Source organism: Molossus molossus, unplaced genomic scaffold, assembly GCF_014108415.1.
Source record: "Molossus molossus isolate mMolMol1 unplaced genomic scaffold, mMolMol1.p scaffold_m16_p_27, whole genome shotgun sequence".
NCBI classification, from domain to species: Eukaryota; Metazoa; Chordata; class Mammalia; order Chiroptera; family Molossidae; genus Molossus; species Molossus molossus.
The window spans coordinates 2,856,080-2,882,537 of NW_023425363.1; the positions used below are offsets into that span (position 1 = coordinate 2,856,080).

Consider the following 26,458-nt stretch of genomic DNA (forward strand, 5'->3'; position numbering starts at 1 on the left):
AGGGTGCCTTGGGACTTTTGAAGATTTGCTCCAAGGCCCACTGCTGATCAAAGCAGGCTTTAGTACACAGCTTGGTCCTTTCCCTGCACATCCAGGCCCAGCAGAGGCAGCCACAAAATGTGGATCACTTTGTAGCTCCAAACAGGTTGCCCAGGGCCAGTCACAAGCAGTGTCTGATATTGACCTGAACCAGAGTCCCTCTTGAGAGAACCCAGAACCAACACACACAGTGGCCAGTTTAAGAAAACAACAGAGTAGGATCCATTAAGCTTCACAAGTGGCATATCCAAAGGGAGATCTCGGCAGGCACCAGACCATGCTGAAGCTAATTCTGCTTTGTGTGGTAAGCACCTGCAAGCAGTTTGAACACTGTGGTTGGGGTTGATACTCACAGTCAGCAAGCCTGAGGGTTGATCCCATGTACATACAGGCCATTAGCAATCAAGATTCAACTGCAGCAGGAGGGCCCACATAACCCACATAAGAGACATTCCTGGAGCATCCAGCTCAGGCGATCAAAGAGATTTCACCACTGGGTCCTACAAGACACCTATTATTTGAGGCCACTCTACCAAGACTTGGAGTCATAGCATATCTTTTTAACACATAGAAACAAACACAAAGAGGGGAGACAAGGAAACATGCCCCAAATGAAACAACAGGAGAAATCTCCAAAGAGCTAAATAAAATGGAAATGAGCAATGTATCAGATGTAGATTTCTAAAAAATGGCAATAAGAATGCTAAAGGAACTTAGAATTCCAACAGTATGAAAAGGGACATAGAAACCATGAAAAAGAACCATTCAGAAATGCAGAATACAATATTTGAGATGAAGAATACATTAGAAGGAATAAACAGTAGGTTAGATGAAGCAGAGGAGCAAATAAGCAATTTGGAAAATAAGGTAGCAGAAAACACCCAATCAGAGCAGAAAAAAGAAACATTTTAAATGAGGATAGTGCCCTGGCCAGTTTGGCTTAGTGATGAGAGCATTGACCCGTGAACCAATGACTCGTGGGTTCAATTCCAGTCAAGGGCACATACCTCAGTTGCAGTTCATCCCCAGCTATAGTCAGGTCATGCAGGAGGCAGCGAGTCAATGTCTCTCTCTCACATCGATGTTTCTCTCTCTCTCTCTATCTCTCCCTCCCACTCTGTCTGAAAATACACTGATACCTCAGTTCTCGAACGCCTCGGTTTTCGACCAAATTGGTATTCGACCAGGAGATTCGAGAAACTTGTCTCGGAATCCGAACAAATATTTGGAACTCGAACTTCCGAGATGAGCTGAGTTGAGCCGAATGGCGTTCATTCGGCCCAGCGCGCCTTGCTTGAGTCCTCAGTGTGAGTGCAGAGAGAGTCACGCTTTGTGGAGTCACGCTTTCCTATTGGTTTCATTGCTTCGGTTCTCGAACAATTCGGTTCTCGACCGTCCTCCTGGAACGAATTATGTTCGAGAACCGAGGTATCACTGTAAATGAAAAAATACCCTTGGGTGAGGATTAAAAAGAAGAAAAAGAAAAAGAATACATTGAAGCACTAATTTAAAAAAAACAAACTCCCAACAAATAAAAGTCCTGGACCAGATGGCTTTACAGGTGAATTTTACCAAATATTCAAAGAAGAACTAACAGCTGTCCTCAGACAAGTCCAAAATATTCAAGAGAAGAGAAGACTCCTAAGCTCATTTTACAAGGCCAGCATTATTCAAAACCAGATAAAGACACTACAAAGAAAGAAAGTTATAGGCCAGTATCCCTAAGGAACATAGATGCTAAAATCTTCAACAAAACACTAGCAAACCGGATCCAGCAATACATTAAAAAGATCATATGCCATGATCAAGCAGGATTTATTCTGGGAAGGCAAGGCTGGTACAATATTTGGAACTCTATAAACATGATTCACCTCATAAACAAAATGAAAAATGCAAACCACATGATCTTATCAATAACATGCAGAAAAAGCATTTGAAAAAATCCAGCACCCATTTGTGATTAAAAAAAAGCCACCTCTCAGCAAAGTGGTAATAGAGGGAACATATCTCAATGTAATAAAGGCCATATATGACAAGCCCTTGGCCAACAACATGGGCAAAAACTACAAGTGTTTCCCTTATGCTAGGATACAAGACAGGGATGTCCACTTTCACCACCGTTATTCAACATAGTACTGGAAGTCCTTGCCACAGCAATAAGACAACTAAATGAAATAAAAGGCATCCAAATTGGAAAGGAGGAAGTAAAATGGTCATTATTTGCAGATGACATGATACTGTATATAGAGAAACTTAAAGATTCCACCAAAAAACTCTTGGAACTGATAAATGAATTCAGTAAAGTAGTAAGATACCAAAAAAAAAAAAAAAAAAAAAAGTCCAGAAATTCATTACATTTGTATATACCAATAATGAATTATCAGAAAGAGAACCTAAGAAAACAGTTCCATTCATAATTACACCAAATAAGTATGATGCCTCTGAATAAATTTAATCAAGGATGTAAAGACTTATACTCAGAAAAATTTAAGACCCCAAAGAAGGAAATTAAAGAAGATGCAAATAAGTGGAAATATATACTGTGTTCATGGACTGGAAAAATTAAAATGTTTATACTACCTAACGCAATCTATAGATTCAACACAATTCCTATTAAGGTACCAATGGTTTATTTTACACAGCTAGAACAAATATTCCAAACATTTATATGGCTCCACAAAAGACTTAGAATAGCCACAGCTATCTTGAGAAAGAACAAAGTTGAAGGAATCATGCTACCTGATATCAAACTATATTACAAATCCATTGTAATCAAAACAGCATGGTACAGTCATAAAAACATACATATAGATCAGCGGAGCAGACTGAAGAGCCCAGAAATAAACCCATGCCTATGTAGTCAAATAATATTTTGACAAAGGAGACAAAAACATACAGTGGGGTAACGATAGTCTCTTCAATAAATGGTGTTGGGAAAATTGAACAGATTCATGCAAAAAAAAAACCTGAAACTAGACCACCTTCTTAAACTATACACAAGAATAAACTCACCCTGGCCAGTTTGGCTCAGTGGTTAGAGCGTCGGCCCGCGGACCAGAAAGTCCCGGGTTCGGTTCCCACTAAGGGCACATACCTCGGTTGCAATTTTTCCCCAGCCCTGGTGGGGTTGTGTGGGTGGCAACCACTCAGTGTGTCTCTCTCACATTGATCTTTCTCTCCCTCTCTTCGACCCTCTCTCCCTCTTCTTCCCACTCTATCTGAAGATAAATGCAAAAATGTCCTCGGGTGAGGATAAAAAAAAAGAAGAAGAATAAACTCAAAATGGATTAAATACTTAACTATTAGACCCAAAACCATAAAAGTCTTAGAAGAAAGCACAGGCCATAAAATCTCGAACACTCTAGTAACAATATATTTTTTAATTTATCTCCTTGGGCAAGGGCAATAAAAAATAAACAAATGTGGTATTTGTCCTTTTCTGCTTGGCTTCTTTCACTTAGAATAATACTTTCCAGGTCCCTCCATGTCGTCTCAAAGGATAAGAGATCTTTCTTTCTTACCGCTGCATAGTACTCCATTGTGTATATGTACCACAGCTTTTTTATCCATTCGTCTACTGGTGGACACTTGGGCTGTTTCCAGATCTTAGCTATTGTAAATAGTGCTGCTATGAACATGGGGGTACATATATTCTTCCTGATTGGTGTTTCAGGCTTCTTAGGGTATATTCCCAGCAGTGGGATCACTGGGTCAAATGGAAGTTCAATTTTTAATTTTTTGAGGTAGCACCATATTGTTTTCCATAGCGGCTGCACCAGTCTGCATTCCCACCAGCAGTGTATTAGAGTCCCCTTTTCTCCACACCCTCATGATCTCACTTATACACGGAATATAATGAACATAACCGTCTGAGGAATACAGTAGACCCAGACACATGGAAGTAGGGCACAGACTGACATCCCTCAGAAGAGGGGATGGGGGGTGGGGGGTGGGAAGAGATAAACCACAGAACTTATATGCATGTATGCATGACCAATGGACATGGACAACTAAGCCGGGGACAGGGTGGAGGGGGTGGGGGTGGGGGGTGCCAATGGGGTAAAAAGGTAAAATATCTGTAACAAAAAAATAAATAAAAATTCATTAAAAAATAAATAAATAAATAAATAAATAAATGGAACTACATCAAACTAAAAGGAGTTTGCACAGCAAAGGAAAACCATGAACAAAATGAAAAGACAACCCAATGAATGGGAGAACATTTTCACCAATGCTACTTCTGATAAGGGGTTAATATCCAAAATTTATAAAGAACTTATAAAACTCAACACCAAAAAAACACTCCTCTTAAAAAATGGACAAAGGACCTGAATAGACACTTCTCCAAAGAGGACATACAGATGACCAGTAGACATGAAAATATGCTCAGTGTCACTAATCATCAGAGAAATACAAATTAAAATTGCATTGATATACCACTTTGCATTTGTCAGAATGGCTCTCATCAACAAATCAACAAAAACAAGTGTTGGCGAGGTTGTAAATAAAAGGGAATTCTCGTGCACTCTGGTGGGAATGCAATTGGTACAGCCACTGTGCACAACAATATGGAGTTTCCTCAAAAAAATTAAAAATGGAACTGCCTTATGACCCAGTGTATCCACTTCTGGAAATATATCCAAAGAAACCTGAAACACTAATATGAAAGACTGTATGTACCCCTGTGTTCATTGAAGTATTGTTTACAATAGCCAAGATTTGGAAGCAGCCCAATTGCCTGTGAGTAGATAAAACATCTACACAATGGAATACTACTCAGCAGTAAAGAAGAAGGAAACCTTTTGCAACAGCATGGACCTGGAGAGTATTATGCTACATGAAAGAAGTCAGTCAGAGAAAGACAAGTACCATATGGTTTTATTTATGTGGAATCTTATGAACAAAATAAACTAAATAGAAACACTCATAGATACAGAAAACAGACTGACAGCTGTCAGAGGTGGTTGGAGGGCTGAGTGAAATAGGTGAAGGGATTAAGCAGAAAAACAGTTCATAGTGACAGACAGCAGTAGGGTGATTACCAGAGGGAAATGGGAGTAGGGGAATGTAAAAGAGTAAAGTGGGGATAAATGGTGATGGAGGGAGACTTGACTTGGGGTGGTGAACACACAATACCATATATGGATGGTGTATTATAGAATTGTACACCTGAGTCCTACATCATTTTGTTAACCAATGTCACCTCAATAAATTCAATTAAAAAAAGAATGCTGCTATAAAAAAAGTGCTTGCAGAATTAAAAGTAATAGAATTGAAGAATGGCAAGGGAAGTTGAATAGGCCACCCCTGTTACTGGTCAAACCTCCTCGTTTCGGTGAGGGAGATAACTGAAGTCTGAAGCAGTTAAGTGACATGCTCAAGGTGCTCAAGATTGCTCTCTGGATAGTTTGTAACAGAGCTAGAAGAGAAACTAGATCACCCAACCACGGGTCCAGGACTCTTTTTGCTCTACTTCCCTGACTCATTTAGAGCTTGGAATTTTTTTAGCCTAGCCCTATGAAACAACTCATGAATACTTAAAGGGATTTTCCATGAAGTATAAATGAGAATAGTACAGAGAAGACCTGGTGAAGGAACTGTCAGAGAAGAAAATATCCATTGTGCTATTTGAGTCAAAACTTGGGGAGGAGAGATGGCATTCCAGGTGGGAGGACCACAGGTAACACCATATGGGAGGGTGGGAAAATTGTTGGGGAGCGGGAATAGGGTAAGAGTTGGCTTTTTTGGCTCAGAGACTCTGTTGGCGAGGAACTAGATTGCTGCTTGGTGAGGAAGGAACTGGGGGAGATGGTAGAACAGAAAAGGAAAGGTTTGGCAGGGTCTTGTTAGACATAATTGGTAGAGAATGAAGGGTCTGCTAGATTCTAGTGAGTAAATATAAGCTTCACGAGAGCCATGATTTTGTCTGTTTTGCTCACTGTTGTATCCTTACTAGTGCATAGTAAATACTCAGAAAATATTTGTTGAGTAAACAGATAAATGAATGAATGACTAAAATATGGGTCCCAACAAAATTGAAATTCTTTCTTTGTTAATCCTCACCCAAAGATATTTTTCCATTGATTTTTAGACAGAGTGGAAGGGAGAAAGGGAGAGAGAGAGCAAGAAATATCCATGTGAGACACATTGACTGGTTGCCTTCTGCACAACCCCGACTGGGCTGGGGATTGAACCTGCAACCCAAGTACGTGCCCTTGACCAGAATCAAACCAGAGACTCTTTGGTCTGCAGGTTGACACTAACCAGTGAGCCAGTCCAGCCAGGGCAAGACTGAAATTCTTGACCAAAAGGATAATGTGAAAGAAACAGTGTCCAAGGAAGAAAATTTTTACAAACGTGTAATGGGTGGGCTCAATATGTAAAGGAACAGAAACACTTCTAGAAGTGTGGAATGACATGATGAAGACTCGAATGAGGGTCGTAATCACAGGAAGGGAAAAGACATAGGGTAGAAGGAAAATACATGGAGGGAAAGGACGTAACGTGGACTTTGGTCTGGAAGCACAGGGTACCTTTTATGAGCCAGTGGAACTCGGAGGAAAACTTCAAAGTCATTTGGATTAAAATTCAATTATTATTTTATTTAAAAAGGGACACTTGTGAAATTAAACACTAATGTTTTTATATCTTGAAATGTAAAACTGGCTTTAGAATTTCTTATAAAACAATGAACCAAATGTAAATTTTTAGGGTACTGTGTTATAGCTTGGGCAAACAGAGAGCCTTCTTTCCAGGATATCTTTGGAACTTTTTAAATTGTGGTGACTTTTTACTGAAAAATAATGCCGGTGGACTAGATTCACCATGCAAGCATATACGTGAGGTTAATGGTCCTGTATCTTCCAGTGTTGTCTGTCCTATTTCATAACCATCCCAAATTGCTGTCTCTACTTTGTTTTTCTCAAAGGAACCCTACCATTCTGTATGGATTGACTTGCTTTAATATGATAAAAAAAAAGTAGGCTAGGAACTGGGTGGCCCTAGCTGAGAGACTGTGGCAGTTGAAATGTCCCCTGTGGCCAGGAAAAGTAGACAAGAACAGGGCGTGGTCGCAGCCTGAGCTAGGCTGGGCAGGTGGTCTGTTGTTTTTCTTGTGAGTGGCCAATGGGGTGTCCTGGGATGTGGTGAAGGTGGAAGGGCCCAGGGCTGCCTAACACCAGCCATCACCCCTCAGGGGCAGTTCATTAGATCCCCAGGTGTGAGTGTGGCCACTGAAATTATCTATCACCTGTTGGTGTTTTTTAAACTGCATTTTTCAATCTGTTTCTTTGAGAGGATGGAGCATTATCCCCAGTTTTGGTATCCTGCCTCACACTCCTGGTCACTGGAGTCCGTGGGGTCAGGCAGAGTTAGGACTGGAGCTGGATGAGACCCTAGAAGGCATTTAACTCAGTTTCATTGGCTCAGAGAGGTTGAGATGCCGGCCACACCTATGGCCCGGTTGCTGGTTGTGGCCCGGTCTGCCTGCCACGCCTTGGTGTGCAGATTCTCCCCAAGGGTCTTTACCTGCACATTGATGCTTACAATTTTGCTTTTATAAAATTTTAGTCAGAGCATAACTCTAGCTTATCATGTCAGTTCTGGCCAGTTAAAATATGCTCTATTAATTTTTAAATGATATCCATTTTTGTTCAAAAGAAGAAAAAAGCTGTGCTTCTTTGACATCTAATTTTCGAATAATTCATTTATGTCTATTTAAAAATCAGGTAGGTTGTGCCATCACCAGCCCTGAGCTGCAAGGCTTATGGACATAGGGTCTTGACTCCAGCTGACCTGTTTCACATGGGAAATATAGACACACGTGTAGTGTGTGGGTATATAGTAATATTGAATCAGGTGTCCCTGACTGCGCAGAAGCCATCACATGCTGAAAAGTAATGCCGGAACATCAGCATATGGCACGGTCTGTGCAGGCGACGGCCGCTGTGAAGCTGGCATCGGCCTCGGGCGAGGGCGGCACCTCGGGAAGAGAACTCGCAGCGCAGCCGTGAGCCGGTTCTCACGGTGACGGCGGAGAGCGTCCGGTTCTCACGGTGACAGCGGAGAGCGTGGTGTGCGGTGACGCTCTGCGATGTCACTCGGCGGGCTTAAGTTGTGGACACACATGTTTTTTCTTCTGCTCTTCTACAGACAGACAGAGGCACTTGACAAGCATGAGGAGTGCAGCCAAGCCTTGGAGTCCGGTCACCAAAGTGGGGAGCCATGGGACTGACCGCGCGCGGCCCCTTCCCGCAGCCTCTTCTGGCATGAAGAGTTCTAAGTCTTCAACCTCGCTGGCTTTTGAGTCCCAACTCAGCAAGGTATAGATGGGAACACACAGGGCCAGGAGGCCGGGTGTCCAGTGTCCCTGTCGGGAGGATTGATGAGGGCAGTAAGCTAAGCTAGTGGCCTCCCAGGAGGGTCCTGGGAGAATCAGCATGTCTTCACCTACAGGAACACAGCAAAGGGGGTGTAGCAGGGGCATCTGGGATCCAGAAGGAAATCTGCAAAATGTTTAGCTGTAATTCAGACCCCTGCCCTGGCTTGCATGGGCTTTCCAGTTAGAGCTTTGCCCCAGCACCTCACCGTGGAGGTCAGGGTCACGAATGATCTGGAAATCCATGGCCAGCTCCCCATCCCTGTCTTACTCAACCATTAGCAGAGTTAACACTGTTGATCAGGCCCTGCGCCCGGAATGTCCTCTTCTCTCAGTTGCCTCTGACTCCTCCTGCCCTGGGTTTCTAACCCTGGGTGGACCTAGGGCACCGTCCTTGGGCCTCAGCTCTTCTCCAGTGACTGTGTCACTCACACCCAACACCTCCTTTACTACCCTGAGATGAAATCAGAGGTGTATAACCTACCTACACACACGCTTTGGAAAAATTGCTATAATATCCTAGCTATAAAAGGAAAATGGCTTCTAATTCAGTAATTTGTATTTCCGTCTGCACATGCCCAGCATGGCTGTGCAGAAGGACCTGGATGCTCCTCGGAGCACTGTGGAGGTGACAGCCATGACACAGACTCGTCAGGGTCGTTGGGTCTGTGACTTAAGTCCGTGAAGAGTATGGGGGCAGTGATGTGGTCATGGAACACGCTTGGTCGGGTTCGGAGCCAAGCCGCAGTCTTCCCTTGCTGTTCTTAGAAACTCCAGTGTATCGTAAAGCTGTGCAAGGGGTACACTGTTGTATATAACGAGAAGGGACACTCTAGGCTCTGATAATAATCAAGTGTTCCCTCCATGGGAATGTCTGCAGACGATGTGAAGATTGTGTGGGATGGGGGACAGTTCTGTGTGCAGGTTTGTCACATTCCTCTTAGGACATCTGGGTTCCTCGTCCTTCCACCTACTAAATATCAGTAGTACCTCCAATCATGGTGATGACTAAAAATGTCCCCACAAATTTCCAACAATTGTTCCAGTTGTTAGCGTCCATTCTCATGAATACTGTATGTTCATGATGACCATATTTGTGTGTCTAACCAGGACCCTCCAACTGAATCTTGATTCCTTCTCAGCCATGTCTCACTCCTCCCAAACCTGCTCCTCCTGAATCTCCCCACTTGACTCAACGGCCAGAGCCCATGGCATCATCTTTGAGCTCTTCTTTTCTTACATCCCATAGTTTGATCAGCAAGATGCTGTCACATCTACCTAAAAATTTGACGTCAACTCCACCTGGGTCACGCCACCACCTTTCTTGCACGGGCTTCCCAAATGCTCCCTCTGCTTTGTGTTTGCACCCTACAACCATTCCCAGCAGAAGCCAGAGTGGTCCTTTAGCACGAGAGACACGTCACTCCTGCTTCATCCCCTCGAGGGGCTCTCTCCATTCGCCCGAGTGAGCAGCAGAGTCCTTGGAATGGTCAGTAATGCCCCAGAGACCTCAACCCACTCCCTCTCAGATGCCATCGCCTGCCCCGCCCTGGCTCCCTGAGCTCCTGCCACGCGGGCTCCTGGCGCTCACTGGCGCTGTCCCTCTGAGGAGCCAGGCTCAGTCCTGCACAGAGTGTCTGCTGCTCTCTCTGCCCATTTCCTTCCTCCGCATTCCTCCCTGGTTCTCCTCCTCTAAGTCTGTGCTCAAATGCCCCCTCATCAGACGTCATCCCTGAGCAGCTATGTAAAAGGCCCCTTGGCCTCCATTCACCCTCCTCGCCCTGCCTTTCGGCTCCCACTGCCCACACACACCTGCTTGGTGAGTGTCCATCTCCCATGGCTGGCAGCTAGGCCTAGGAGGGCCTTTCCTTTTGCTGCACAGCTCTGCCCTTAGGCTCAGAAAAGCATCTGCCACCTGGCAGGCACTCAGGGCTTATACATGCCCGAGTCCACTGTGTGTGGCAGGATGGGGGATGTTGGAACAGGCTGGGGGCTCAGACCAGGCCAAGCGGGGATCCTGGCTCTGCCTGCTGTCTGTGAAACCTCGGGCCAGTCCTGCGGCTGTGCTGTGCTCTGGGGTGAAAGTAAATGTGGACAAAGTGCTCCACACACAGCTTTGTTTATTATTCTATTACCCTGGACCCAGCCATTATTTCCATGATTTTTGTTTTTTTCTTTTATTCTCACCCAAGGACTTTTTTCCATTTTTTGTTCAGATAGAGTAGGAAGGAGAGAGAGAGAGAAACATCGATGCGAAAGGGACACATCGTGTGGCTGCCACCCACACAACCCTACTAGGGCCGGGGACAAACTGCAACCGAGGTACGTGCCCTTAGCGGGAACCGAACCTGGGTCTCTCTGGACCGCAGGCCAATGTGCTAACCGCTGAGCAAAACTGGCCAGGGCTCTGTGATTTTTGTTTTTATTCACTTGATCTATAGCATACTTGGGAAACATCTTTAATTTAAATTTCAAATGAATACATACATTTCCCAGTGCAGACCAGTAGAGCCTCTGGAAGTTCTGGAGCTTTCCCTAAGGGCAAGGAAATGTTGGACACTCCGCCACTGATGGGTGAGCATTTTGGAAACTTGTCCACAGGGAAAATGTCAGGGGAAAGCAACCATTCATGTTAGAGACTTTCTACTCTCATTTCTTTTTTTGTTAATCCTCACCTGAGTATACTTTTCCATTGATTATTAGACAGAGTGGAAGAGAAAGAGGGAGAGAGAGAGGGAAACATCCATGTGAGAGAGACCCATGGATTGGTTGCCTCCCACATGACCCCAACCAGGGCAGGGGAATCCGCAACACAGGTTGAACCCGGACCCCTCGGTCCACAGGCCGACACTTCTACCACTGAGTCAAACCAGCCAGAGCTCTGCTCTCATTTCTGATTGTTGGGATCTGCAGGCCGATCTACAACAGAGACTAACAGGACCAGGGAAGGGCCGCAGGCAGGCTACAGAGACTAACAGGGCCAGGGAAGGGCCGCAGGCTACAGAGACTAACAGGGCCAGGGAAGGGCCGCAGGCTACAGAGACTAACAGGGCCAGGGAAGGGCCGCAGGCTACAGAGACTAACAGGCCGAGGGAAGGGCCACAGGCTACAGAGACTAACAGGGCCAGGGAAGGGCCGCAGGCTACAGAGACTAACAGGGCCAGGGAAGGGCCGCAGGCTACAGAGACTAACAGGGCCAGGGAAGGGCGGCAGGCTACAGAGACTAACAGGCCCAGGGAAGGGCCGCAGGCTACAGAGACTAACAGGCCCAGGGAAGGGCGGCAGGCAGAGCCGCCACACCACGCCTTCCCCCTCCCGTTGTTCCTCTGGTTCCTCTGCCGCGACCGCTCTCCCCTGCCCACCGCAGTGTGAGTAGAGAAGACTAAACACCAGGGAACAGAACAGAAAGGGGACATGGTTGTAGACAGAAAAACAAGTAGATTATTCCCCCAGTATTTTATGATTAAGTTCTGCACACATGCAGGGAAGTTGAATTATGTACTGAACATCTTACTCTGTTTGCTTTGTAGTAAGTGGATACATAGGGGATGGATAGATAGGCTTTCACTGGAAACAGGAAAACGGAAACAAATCCGCCACAGTAGAATGACATCTCCTACGTAGGTGCTGGCCCCCTCTGAAGGGCGGTGGGAGCCCAGGGGACAGTGGCCCGGGTGGGCTGGGGGTCGACCTTCTTGTGCTCGTCAAGTCCAGCCCCGGGAAGGGAAGCACCGGCGTTCTCTGAGGCGGGCAGGCCACTGCAGTCTGGCTACTTACACGGCCCAGGCCTGTAGGCAGGACTTTCTTGGTGGCAAATGGCAGGACGTTGGCTTGAGCTGGCTTTGGCAGAGAAGAAATATACTGAACAGACCTTACGGTTCACTGTGGGCAGGACAAAGGTACAAGACTGGAGCTCAGAGAAGCAGGGACCAGGGGCGAGGACACCCAGGACTCTCTTTGTCACTCATGTCCATTTGCCTCTGCTTCCGTGTCACCTGCTGGCCCCTGGCTTCCGGCTGTGGCGTGGGCGTGGCTGCATCATGCCCAAGCCTCTCACACTCCTTGGAAGGCCTGACTGCGTCTTTACTTTCTGCTGATTTGCTTTAAAGAAAGTCAAGCAAAAAAATAGGGAAAGGTCTGCTTGGCTGGGTGTGTACTGACCCTGCCCAGTCTCCTGTGGCCAGGGGTCAGGCCCCCCATGGGGACCCAGTCAGCCTCCGGTAGTCATCCTTTGGGGTGCTCCAACCTGTGCGCCCAGCGTAACACCGCTGGCTGTGTGGCCCTTGGGATGCGGCTCCTCACACTCGAGATGTGCGTAAGTGTGAAACACACGCCAGAGTTTGAAGACTTAGCACAGAAAAAGTAAGTGCCTAATTGATATATTTTACATTGTTTGATAATATTTTGATAATATTACTTTTCCACTTTACACTGTACATGTCTCGTGTTGCATTTCCGGCGACACCGCTGCCCTCACCCAGTGGCTCTCTCTCTCTCTCTTTTTTTAATCCTCACCCGAGGACATTTTTTCATTTTTTGTTCAGATAGAGCGGGAAGGAGAGAGAGGAAGAGAGAGAGAGAGAAACATCGACGTGAAAGGGACACATCGAGTGGCTAACACCCGCACAACCAACCAGGGCCGGGGACAAACTGCAACCCAGGTACATGTCCTTAGCAGGAACCGAACCCGGGTCTCCCTGGATCGCAGGCTGATGCTCTAACCGCTGAGCCAAACCGGCCAGGGCTCACCCAGTGGTTCTCAGTGTGCTTCCCAGACCAGCAGCATCCACTTTTCCTGGGAATGTCTTGAAAATGCAGGTTCTCAGGCCCCGCCCCAGGCCTAGGGAATCAGACACTTGGTGGTGATGGTGGTGGGCAGATTGGGGGGTGGGGTATAGGCAACAGAAAGCATTTAAACAAGCCCTTCAGGGGTTCCAGTGCAAGCCCAAGTTTGAGAACCACTGCTCAACCACAACATGTTATCTCCCTTTAAAGACGAGATTGTTCTGTGTGATGATTTTAGAGTTTTGGATTTCCTCCACTCTCTTGGTGGAGTTGAGAAGAATTCCATAGTCACTGAACTCTGAGGGCTATTTAAACATTTTCTTTTTGTAGCTTTCCTGTGCAGGTGCTTGGCACCTTAGCACCAGTGAGTCGGATGAAGAAGGCACTTACTAAACATATCAAAGCAACAACGAAGTGCGTCTGTGCAGGCACCTTTGATAACAGCCCAGAAATCTCAAGTAGTGCTGAAGCTGCTGTCACTGACCAGGAAACAAAGCCAGAAATGCAGCCATGAACAGAGAGAACAAGAATTAGTAACTGAGATGAGTAGCTTTCTGTATCTGATATTGCATCCGAAAAAACAGTGACAGAGGGCCTGGCCAGTGTGGCCCAGTGGTTGCACATCAAGCCATGCACCGAGAGGTACTGGTTTGATTCCCCGTCAGGGACTGTGGGCTCGATCCTCAGCAGGGGGCATGCAGGGGGGCAGCCGATGGATGTTTCTTCCTCTCCCTTCCTCTCTCTCTCAAATCAGTTTTAAAAAATGTTTTTGAATAGTGATAGAGGATGAGTAGCTTCAGCTGTTTGCTTAGGAGGACAAGGAGGACTGGGTTTTCACCTTTATGTCCTGCTTCCTGAAAAGGCTTCTAAGCATTAAGCCTTTCTCCAGTGGAATTCCCTGTGGAAGGTGCAGGGGAAACGAACTCCTCCCTGTAGATGCTTTGCTGCCACTCATACTCCCAGGCTGAGAGGCGAGGGGATGGACACTTATGGCCGGTAGCATACATTATTAATCTCTTTGCCTGGAGAGGACAGGATCCGATCTGTTTATAGTTCAGAGTGGACCATGATTGGGAAGTCTTCCCACTGCATTCCGACTCCTGTCCTCCTGTCCTCTGTTGTCTCAGCCCATCACCTCACCTCCTCTTGTGGAAGAGGGGGCAGAGGCTGTGGTGGAATTGCAGAGGCAACTTTACCCCTGGTCCCCAGATGTATTCTCATTGGTTGGAGTCCTGTCCTGTTGCAGACTGAGCCTTTGCTCCCTGGGCTTTTTGCTGTAATTTGATAATCCACACGTCTTTCTGTCAGACTTACTGATTTAGTGGTGTCAGAGAACGGTCGGAGGCAGGCAGAACCAAGTGCATATCTTTGGCATCACTGCATTAAGAATTCCCTTAACTGCAGAGATTTCCTATTTTTTTATTTGAGGTATGGTCTGGGGAATTTTCAAAGCCCAAAATCAGAAGACTTTTCCTTTGGGGATCTAGGGAGGTACCTGGGCATGCTTCTAGGCAGAGTGAATAATAGTTGTTGTTTTTTTTCTGTTGAGACAAAGTTGCTGACATCATGAACTATTGTCATATAAAAATCACACTGGTGACCTAATGGGTAACCTGAGAAGCTGGACGCTTGGGTGCAGCAACCCTTGTGACACTGAAATGGGAAAGAGAAAATAGTTGTGGAGTTCCTGGAAAGGCAACCAAATGACTTTGCATCAGCCCAAGGGCCATATTTAGGCCTGTTGTTGAACTAGGGTCACAGAGTTGGCCAGAAAATATGTTTCTATTCACATCTAGTAACTGGAAGTGTGTGCAAACGACCCTTCAATGTTAACAAGTTGTTTTTAAATTAATAATTTGTTAAAGATGTTGACCAATGTTGCTTGACTAATACTAAGATTTTTATCATCTTTCCTCCTAGAAAGTAGGCTGTAGGGAGTTATTGTTTAACAAGTAGAGTTTCAGTTGGGGTTGATGAGAAAGTTCTGGAGACAGATGGTGGTGATGATTGCACAATGTGCTTAATGCCACTGAACTACACTGTTAAAATGGTTAAAATGCTAAATTTTATGTTATGTATATTTTACCACAATAAAATATTTTTAAATAAGAATAGGGAAAATGGGCCCTGACCGGTCTGGCTGGGTGGTTAGAGTGTCAGCCCGCGGACCAATGAGACACGGGTTCGATTCCGGCCAAGGGCACGCGTACCTCTGTTGCTGTTCATCCCTGACCCTGGTCGGGGTCACACCGGAGGCAACCAGTCGATGTGTCTCTCACATCGATGTTTCTCTCTCTCTGTCTCTCTCTCTTCCTCTCTCCCTCCCTCCTAATTTGTCTAAAGATAAATGGAAAAATATCCTCTGGTGAAGATAAAAAAAAAAATAGAATGAAGAAAATGGGAAAAAATAGATTAGCCTTTGCAGGGGTGGAACCGAGGCTTTGCCCAAATTATGCCCCACCCCAACTTTCTTTTTCTTTGTTATCGAGGCATAGCGTACTCACAATAAAGAATATAGCATGCGTCATCTTAGTCTCAGCTCTACAGCTCACTGACATTTTACATGTGGAACATTCAAGCACCCCAGAAGCTTCCTTCTTACTCAGTAACTCCCCGAGGGGAAACCTCTATTCTGATTTCTGTCACCATCATTTACTTTTGCCAATTCTTAACTTCATATAAATGGAATCAGGCAGCATATTCTTTTGTGTCTGATATCTTTCATTTAGGGTAATGTCTTTAAGATCCATCCATTTATTGGTAAATTCATTTTTTAAAAAATTATGTGTAGTGCCCTGGCCAGTTTGGCTCAGTAATTAGAGCATTGGCTCATGGACCAAACAGTCTCAGGTTCAAGTCCCAATCAGGGGCATATACCTGGGTTGCAGGTTCTATTCCTGGCCCCGGTCAGGGTTGGGTGGGAGCCAACCAATTGACGAGTCTCTCTCACATCGATGTTCCCCTCTCTCTCCCCCTCTCTCTCCCGCCCTCCCTCCCAACACATCAGTTGGTTGCCTCCCTCATGACCCCAACTGGGGCTGAGGATCAAACCTGTGACCCTCTGGTCCTCGGGCTGATGCTCTAACCACTTAGCAAACTGGTCAGGGCCACCCTGTTCATTTTAAAAGACTTTTAACCAAGATTTGCTTATAATTAAATTAGCAGGTCATTTTTGTTATTAATCCAGTTATTTTTAACAAATTTTAGTGAATAGGCCATATGTTGGAAAAAACACTGTAGTAATTTTGCTGACAAAAACAAATATTATGTATCTACAGCTATCGTCTACATGTTTAAATCCAAGAGTGACTGCTCATAAACAATGTTTGGCAAGTGATTAGCACATGGTCACACCATATCTCGAGTGGTCACTGGTTCTGTTATCACACTGCGCGGCGTTCAGTGCCTGCTGGCAGTGTGCCACGCGCCAGGCCACGCGCCAGGCCACGCCCCAGCCCTGTGCGTTTGCTTATTCTCGGTGACGGTGGATGCACGCATTTGCTAGACCTATTCAGTATAAATTTAAAATTACCGTAATATGCCCTGGCCGGTTTGGCTCAGCGGTTAGAGCGTCCACCTGCGGTCCGGAGAGACCCAGGTTCGGTTCCCGCTAAGGGCATGTACCTCGGTTGCAGTTTGTCCCCGGCCCTGGTTGGTCGTGCGGGTGGCAGCCACTCGATGTGTCCCTTTTACATCGATGTTTCCCTCTCTCTCTCTTCCTCTCTCTCCCTCCCACTCTATCTGTATAAAAAATGGAAAAATGTCCTCAGGTGAGGATTAAAAAAAAAAAAAAAAATATGATAAAATTACCGTAATACATACAGAAAACTTTTCTGTGAAATCAAACCTTTCATACATACCTAATTTTAATTACACAAACCTGTCTACATAAGTAAAAACAGGCTAATTTGTCAATTTTTTAACATATGCATTCAGAAAACCTACTTTGTTATATAATGGACTTCTGGCTTTAATGGACATCCCCTTGCTCAAATTAGTCCATTATATCAAGGTTTTACTCTCTTCATTTTATATCTCTCCTCTCTGCTTCCTCCAGACGTGTATATTTCTTCAGTTTATCTTTATCGTTGAAAGTATGACAGATGTCCCCCTGTTTTTCCCCACTGACCCCTTCCACCCTGCTCCCGCCCTCCCCCCAGGCCCTCACTGCACCATTGTCTGTGTCCATGGGTTATGCATATATGCATATAAGTTCTTTGGTTAATCTCCTCCTACCCCCCTGAGATTTGTCAGCCTGTTCCATGCTTCCATGTCACTGGACCTAAAGAAAAAACCCACAAGGACAACAAAATTATCTTAAAACTTTTTTGTGTGTTGCCATGTCCTGATTTTTGTGCATCTCACAGTTCTTTTTTCATCAGCTCCCAATCTTTAGATATTTTTTTCCTAGGAAACCAGGGTTTTTAAGAATTCCTTATTTGAAGTATGACATGATGGGTGATATTCACCCATAGTCTTATAATATTCTTTGAAACAGGAATGGAAGAACATACTCAGACCTATAAGAGATACGCAGGTCTGTCCAGCTCTGTGTTTGTCCCCGGGCACTGCCGTGCTCCTCAGAGGCCATTACTGCATCCTAAGCTCTGGGCAGGTGGTATCGCTCCGATGCATTCTGGGTTTATGGCACTCCTTACTGAAAATGTATCTCCTCATCCTCTTTTTCCCCTCTACTTCTCTCTCAGCTCAAGAGGGCCAGCAGTGAGGACATGCTCAACAAGCCAGGCAGTACCACAGCTTCTGGGGTAGTGCGACTGAAAAAGACGTCGACAGCGGGAACCATCGCTGAGCTCACAGAGGTCCGCCTGAGGAGCAACCCAGGTAGGAGGGACTTCGGTCAGAGGAACACCTGAGGGGCCCAGGTCGGAGGGACCCAGATGGGCCGTTCGTCTTGGCCTTATGAAAGCACTTCAGTGATTGATGCATCCCTTCCTCCATCAGATATGTGTTGAGCAGTCCCTCTGGGCCAGGCACTGTTTCAGGTTCCAGCATCCTGCCCAGGGGAGTTCACAGCTAGAGGAGACAGGCAGGAGAGAAGGGTCGTGGGGATACCGGGACTGCCCCTGCCCTGCCAGTGTCCATCTGTAATCGAGTGTGTGAAGTCCAGGCAAGGTGGCATATGTTCTGGTGTTGTCTTGGTGCAACGTGCATGAGACTGAGTGAACAAGCTCTGCAGGTCCCTCGCAGGTGTGGGTGCACGACATTCTCTGGAAAAATGGAATGATCGCACATAAAGGCCACTCTGAGTTGCTTAGACGACAGTGGCCCCTGGAACTGTGAACTGTCTGTGTTACTGTCTTTTTGTTTGTTTGTTAATCCTCACCCAAGGATATTTTTCCATTGATTTTTTTAGATAGAGTGAAAGGGAGGGGGAGAGAGAAAAATATCAATGTGAGAGAGATACATTGATTGGTTGCCTCCCACATGACCCCAACTGGGGCTGGGGATCGAACTTGCAGCCCAGGTACATGCCCTTGACCGGGAATCGAGTCTGCAACCCTTTAGTCCATGAGCTGATGCTCTAACCACTGAGCCAAAGCAGAAAAAGTGTTGTTGTTTTTAACCATTATATTTGAGTTCAGAGTACGGGAAACTTAAATCATCAAAGAACAGAGGAGTGATGTTGGAGGAATGACGACATGAGAGGTTCCCCTGGCCTCTTCCCTTAAAGTTACAGCAAGTTGAACAGTTATAATTTGATGAAGGGTTCCCTGCTCAGTACACAGAGATCTATACACTGAAACATCCGTAGGTGTGCGAGGCAGGGGAAGGGGGGAGGGGGGAAGGGAGAAGAGCAGGAACTTGTGCCACAGATGCAGGTGTCAGGAGAGGGGGGAATCAGGTGGCCACCTGTACTCCCTGCAGCCCGAGGAGCAGAGACACAGTGAGGTGAGCATTCCTCATGGAGTGGTTGGTATGCACTGTGCCTGGACCCAGTGACCTGGGCAAGGATGGAGCGCAGAGGTGCGGCCGCTGTGTGGAGCCGCCAGTGCCAGGCTGCAAACAAAGCCATGGAGCCTGGTGCCTCCCCTCACCCCTCAGAGCACACTGCCTGCAGCCCTGGGAACTGGAGAGGCGGAGTATTTGCCCCTGAGCGGTAGGTGCACTCTGTGGCTAGTCCCAGTGACAAGGTGAAGAGACAAAGGTGAGACAGATGAGATCGAGTAGTCACCATTACTGGGATAGGAACACAGCCAGACACACCAACAGGCCTCTCCCAGCTCACCCACCCCCACCCATCTCTGCAGAGGACAGCACCGGAATTTCATGGGCTTGGAACCCCATCACCGACCACATTGCTCCATGGGGGTGGAACCCTGAGACCGATGTGACCTGGTCACCGAGGAGAAGCCCAACTCCCCAGGGAATGTACGGCATGTCCACCACTCCACAGCGATCTGAGAAATCAGAGCAGTGCCAGAGAAATGTAAAAACTTGTGCTTCAGCGCCACCTACTGGAAGACAAAAGAAAGACTTCTCCAACTACTAAATAGAGAAGTGCTACTCTTAAAAACAAACAGCAGAACTACTGGTCAAGATGGCAGCATAGGTGCATGCAGTACTCATCGCCTCCCACAGCCACATCAAAATTACAACCAGAGAACAACCATCTTCGTTATTTGTTTTTCCTCCAATTTTTTAAATTTTATTTTTGTTACAGACATTTCTCCTTTTCCCCCCCTAGACCACTTCCTCCCATCCCGCTCCCCCTCACCCCCCCTAGCATTGTTGTCTATGTCCATTGGTTATGCATACCTGCATATAAGTTCTTTGGTTCATCTCATCCCCCCCCCCCCTCCACACACCCCTTACTCTGAGGTTTGTCAGTCTGAACCATACTCCTTTCTATGTCTCTGGGTCTATTTTATTCATCAGCCCACCTTGTTCATTATATTCCACAAATAAGTGAGATCATGTGGTATTTTTCTTTCTCTGATTGGCTTATTTCGCTTAGCATAATACTCTCCAGGTCCCTCCATGTTGTTTCAAAGGATAAGAGATTTTTCTTTCTTACAGCTGCATAGTACTCCATTGTGTATATGTACCGCTGCTTTTTTATCCACTCATCTACTGATGGACACTTGGGCTGTTTCCAGATCTTAGTGATTGTAAATAGTGCTGCTATGAGCATAGGGGTACATATATTCTTTCTGATTGGTGTTTCAGGCTTCTTAGGATATATTCCTAGAAGTGGGATCACTGGGTCAAATAACAATTCAATTTTTAATTTTTTGAGGAAACCCCATACTGTTTTCCATAGTGGCCGCACCCGTCTGTATTCCCACCAGCAGTGTACTAGAGTTTCCTTTTCTCCACACCCTCGCCAGCACTTGTTGTTTGATGATTTGTTGATGGCAGCCATTCTGACAGGTGTGAGGTGATACCTCATCATTGTTTTAATTTGCATCTCTCTGATGATTAGTGACATTGAGCACTTTTTCATATATCTCGTGGCCATCTGTATACCCTCTTTGGAGAGGTGTCTATTTAACTCTGCTCATTTTCTGATTGGGTTCTTTGTCTTCCTTTTGTTGAGTTGTATGAGTACTTTACATATTTTGGAAATTAACCCCTTATCTGATATATCATTAGCAATTATGCTCTCCCATACAGTGGGTTGCCTTTCCATTTTGATGGTTGTTTCTTTTGCTGTGCAGAGCTTTTTAGTTTGATGTAGTCCCATGTATTCATTTTCTCCTTTGTTTCTGTTGCCTTCGGTGATGTATCAGTGAAAATTCTGCTGCGTATGATGTCTGAAATTTTGTTGCCTACATTTTCTTCTAGGATTTTTATGGATTCATGAGTCACATTTAAGTCTTTTATCCATTTCAAGTTTTTTCTTGTGGATGGTGTAGGTTGGTGGTCTAGTTTCATTTTTTTGCATGTAGTTGTCCAATTTTCCCAACACTATTTATTAAAAAGGCTGTCGTTACTCCATTGTATGCTCTTGCCACCTTTGTCAAATATTAATTGAACATAATGTTTTGGGTTCTCTGTTCTGTTCCACTGGTCTATATGCCTGTTCTTGTGCCAGTACTAGGCTGTTTTGATTACAGTGGCTTTGTAGTATAACCTAAAATCTGGTATTGTGATCCCACCTACTTTGTACTTCTTTTTCAAGATTGCTGTGGCTATCCAGGGTCTTTTTTGGTTCCATATGAATTTTTGAACTATTTGTTCTAGCTCTGTGAAATATGTCATTGGTGTTTTAATGAGGATTGCATTGAATCTATAGATTGCTTTGGGTAGTATGGACATTTATTTTTCTTTTAAATAGTGTTAATAATGTTAATTCTTCCAATACATGAACAAGGTATGTACTTCCACTTTTTTTTTATCTTTCTCTATTTCTTTTTTCAGTGTCCTGTAGTTTTCTTCAAATAGGTCCTTTGCTTCTTTGGTTAAGTTTATTCCTAGGTATCTTAATTTTTTTGCCGCAATGGTAAATGGGATTGCTTTTTTAGTTTCTCTTTCTGTGAGTTCATTATTGCTGTATAAGAATGCCATCAATTTCTTTTTTCTTTTTTTTTTTTTTTTTATCCTCACCTGAGGACATTTTTCCATTTTTTGTTCAGGTAGAGTGGGAGGGAGAGAGAGGAACAGAGAGAGAGAGAGAAAGAAACATCGACGTGAAAGGATCACATCGAGCGGCTGCCACCCACACGACCGACCAGGGCCGGGGACAAACTGCAACCGAGGTACATGCCCTTAGCGGGAACCGAACCCGGGTCTCTCTGGACGCAGGCTGACGCTCTAACCACTGAACTAAACCGGCCAGGGCTGCCATCAATTTCTTGAAGTTAATTTTGTATCCTGCTGCCTTGCTGAATTTGTTTATTAAATCTGGCAGATTTTTTGATGGAGTCTTTAGTGTTTTATATGTATCATATTGGGAATAATGACAGTTTCACTTCCTCCTTTCCAGTTTGGATCCCTCTTATTTTTTCTTCCTGTCTAATTGCTGTGGCTAAGACTTCCAGTACTATATTAAATAAGAGTGGCAAAAGTGGGCATCCCTGTCTTGTTCCTGTTATTAAGAGAAATGCTTTTAGTTTTTGTCCATTGAGTATGATGTTGGCTGTAGATCTTTCATATATGGCCTTTATTATGTCAAGATATGATCCCTCTATTCCTAGATTGCTGAGCGTTTTTATCAGAAACGAGTACTGGATTTTGTCGAATGCTTTTTCAGAATCTATTGATATGATCATATGGTTTTTATCTTTCATTTTGTTTATGTGGTGTATCACATTTATTCATTTGCGAATATTGTACCAGCCTTGCATCTCTGGGATGAATCTCACTTGGTCATGGGGAATAACTTTTTTAATATATTGCTGGATTCGATGTGCTAGTATTTCAGGATTTTGGCAGGTTTATCAGAGATATTGGCCTATAGTTTTCTCTCTTTGTGGTATCTTTATCTGGTTTTGGAATTAGAATTATGCTGGCCTCATAAAACCAGTTTGGGAGCCTTTTTTCTTCTTGAATTTTTTGGAGTAGTTTGAGGAAAATGGGTGTTAGTTCTTTTTTGAATGTTTGGCAAAACTCCCCTGTGAAGCAGTTCGGGCCTGAGCTTTTGTTTGCTGGGAGAGTCTTGATTACATCTTCAATTTCCTTAGTTGTTACTGGTCTGAGAATAACCATCTTTCAGAACTGCCTACAATCTGGCTGAATGGAAGTCCTACAAGTAGGGATTTAAAGAAGAAGCCATGTTGAGACTGGTAGTAGGATCGGAGATGCAGAATGGCTGGTCCTGCACCCACATATGGCTGATGAAAATTGGGAAGGATATCTCAGCTGTGGAGGTTCTCCTTGAGGAGCAAGAGGTTCCAGCGCCATACCAGGCCAGAGTTCCATTGCCTGGAAGAGAAATCCCCATAACTTCTGGTTGTAAAAGCCAGTAGGGATTGTGGCTGAAGGAGACAGAGGGCTTCTTATTGGACCTGGACAAGAACTTATTCTCACTCATTCCCTCTAAGCTCCAGCACTGGGACCGCAGTTTGAAAGGTACCAGGGGCAGACAGGGAGGAACCGAAGTAAGTCCTGCTCTGTGTGGTGGTCCCCTGCACAGCTGACCCTCAATGGTGGTCGGTGGTTGCAGCCCATCCTTTCAGCCCATCTGCCTCAGGGTAAATCACTCCCATTGACGTGCTAATAGCAACTAAGGCTCAACTGCAACAGAAGTATATACACAGTCCACATGGGTTGGAGGGGCCCATCTGGAGTACCCAGCTTGGGTGTTTGGGGGAGGCTATACCACTGGACCCCACAGAACACCCACTACATAGGCCACTCTACCAAACCTGGGAGACATAGCAGCTCTACATAATATGTAGAAACAACACACAGGAGGCTGCCAAATGAGGAGATAAGGAAACATATCCCAAATGAAGCAACAGGACAAAAGTCTAGGAAAAAATAATGGAGAAAAGCAATCTACTAGATACAGAGTTCAAAACACTGGTTAATAAGGATGCTCAATGAACTTAGAACTTCAACAACATAAAAAAGACATGGAAACCACAAAAAAGAATCATTCAGGAATGAAGGATACATTAACTAAAACAAATACTAATTAACAGGGAATCAAAAGTAGAGTAGATGAAGGAGAGGATCAAACTGGTGATTTAGAATATCAGGAAGCAAAAACACCCAATCAGAACAGAAAAAAAGAATCCAATGAGATGAAGATAGTGTAAGGAGCCTCTGGGAAACTTCAAGCATACCAATATTTGTATCATGGGGGTGCTAGAAGGAGAAAAGAGAGAGCAAGAAATTAAAAACCTATATGAAAAAATAATGGTGGAAAACTTCCCTAACCCAGTGAAGGAAAGACACATACAAGTCCAGGAAGCACAAAGAGTCCCAAACAAGATAAATCCAAAGAGGCCCACACCAAGACACATATTTAATGAAAATGCTAAAGGTTAAAGATAAAGAGGGAATCTTAAAAGCAGCAAGAGAAAAGCAGTTAGTTACCTATAAGGGAGCTCCCATCAGACTGTCAGCTGATTTTGCAACAAAAACTTTGGAGGCCAGAAGGGATTGGCAAGAAATATTCAAAGTGATGAATAGTAAGGACCTACAACCAAGATTACTGTAGTCTGCAAAGCTATTATTTAGAATCAATGGACATAGAGCTTCCATTGCAAAAGCTGAAAGAGTTCATCACCACCAAACCAGTATTATATGAGATGTTAAAAGGTCTTTAGGAGAAGAAAAAAATTAAAAATATGAACAATAAAATGACAATAAATACATATCAATCAACAATTGAATGTAAAAAAAAAACCAACAAAATAAACAAACAAGCAGAACAGAAACAGACTCATATCTATAGAGAAAATTTTGATAGTTGCCAGATGGGAGGGGGATTGGAAGAATGGGTGAAAAAGGTGAGTGGATTAAGAAGTACAAATTGGATGTTACAGAATAATCATAGAGACCTAAAGTACAGCATAGGGAATTTAGTCAATAATAGTCTAAGAGCTATGTATGATGTCAGATGGGTACGAGATTTTTTGGGATGATCACTTAGTAAGTTGTATAATGCCTAATCACTGGAGTGTACACCTGAAACGAATCTATTATTGTATGTCAACTATAATTGAAAAATTAAAAATGATTTAAATAATATATTTTATTATATAAGTTTTATTCTTATAGATGCCTAGGCAGAGAAGGAATTTATCAAATACCATAAATAAACAAGGTAATGAGGCAGCTTAGAAAGAAAATGAAAAATCTCCAGAAAATAAACTTAAAGACATGGAAATATATGATTTAAATGACAGAGAAATCAAGATTGCTGTTCTGAAAAAATTCTATAAGATATAAGAAAATACAGATAGGCTGTTTAATGATGTAAAATAAAATCAATGAACAAAAGGAATACTTTACCAAAGAGAATGGAACTAAAAAAAGAACTAAATGGAAATTCTGGAGATAAAGAACTCAATAAAAGAGATTAAAAATGAACTAACAAGCTTAGGAAGTAGAGCTGACCAGATAGAGAAAGAATTAGTGATGTTGAAGATAGAAGTCTAGAAATGATGCAGGTAGAAGAAGAGAGAGACTTCACGGTAAAAAAAAAAAAATGAGAGAACTCAATGAGAACGGTCTGACTCCATCAGAAAGAGTAATATAAGAATAATGGGTATACCAGAAGGAGAAGAGAAGGAGAAGGTAACACAGAGCCTATTCAAATACTTGATGAGAACATCCCAAACCTGTGGATAGAGATCCTTGAAATCTAGAAGTAAACAGAATACCTAATTATCCAAATCCCAAAAGGCCATCTCTAAGGCACATTATGTTAAAACTGTCAAAAATTAATGACAAAGAAAGAATTCTTTTGGCAGCCAGGAAATCCCACTAGATTTTCATCAGAATTTTCAGCAGAAACCCTGAAAACTAGGAATCAAATATTCAAGGTATTGAAAGAGAAATTGCCACTAAAAATAGTATATCAAGCAAAGTTATACTTTAGATGTGAAGGAGACATAAAGACTTTTCCAGACATACAAAAGCTGAGGGAATTTACTACCACAGGACCTGCAATACAGAAAATGCTGAAGGGGTTATTCTACCTGAAACAAAAGACAAAAGGACACAAACCTATGAGTAAGATGACTGACAGACAAAAAGCAGGAAATGGCAACCCTTATTCAGAATAGGGTGTTATACACCTAAGTATAACATGGAGGTTAAAAGGGGTAAAAACACTCTTAAAAAGAGGAAAAAATAACTACTGTGATTTGGAAATGAGCTCACAGCATAAGTAGGGATACGTTGTGATAACAAGATGAAGGGGGCAGGGTAAAGGTCCAGATTTGCACAGGGGAAAGGCGATAAGATGCATTCAGAAGAAAAAGGACTACTGTATACATGAAATTTTCTTTTGCATAAACCTAATGGTATCCACGCACACACAAAATCTAGAACTGAGCCACATAACATAAAAACAGAGAGAAAAAATCATAGACTACCACCAAACTAAAACAACAGACAGGAACATAAGGGAAAGGAACAATGGAGACACAGAGCTACCAGAAAACAAGAGATAAAATGGCTATAGGAAATCCTCATACAGACTGAAATGGACTGAACCCAGCAGTGAAAAGACACAGAGTAGCAGATTGAATAAAAAACAAAACAAAATTAAACTGTATCTGCCATCAGAAGACACATCTCAGGTGTAAGGACAAATACAGACTCAAAGTGTGAGGGTGG

General features: G+C 44.1%; 1 protein-coding gene across 9 annotated transcripts in view; it reads left to right on the plus strand.

Annotated features, from left to right (window-relative positions):
- SPECC1 (sperm antigen with calponin homology and coiled-coil domains 1) overlaps nucleotides 1-26,458 on the plus strand; it is a 219,695-nt gene that overhangs the window by 4,606 nt on the left and 188,631 nt on the right. For 6 of the 9 annotated variants that reach the window (XM_036278348.1, XM_036278347.1, XM_036278342.1 and 3 more), the window contains exons 2-4: nucleotides 8,191-8,360; nucleotides 17,700-17,816; nucleotides 17,908-18,043. In XM_036278348.1, the coding sequence (XP_036134241.1) occupies nucleotides 8,191-8,360; nucleotides 17,700-17,816; nucleotides 17,908-18,043 (423 nt within the window). The remainder of the gene's footprint in view (nucleotides 1-8,190; nucleotides 8,361-17,699; nucleotides 17,817-17,907; nucleotides 18,044-26,458) is intronic. The other 3 variants (XM_036278349.1, XM_036278343.1, XM_036278350.1) reach the window with 1 other exon arrangement.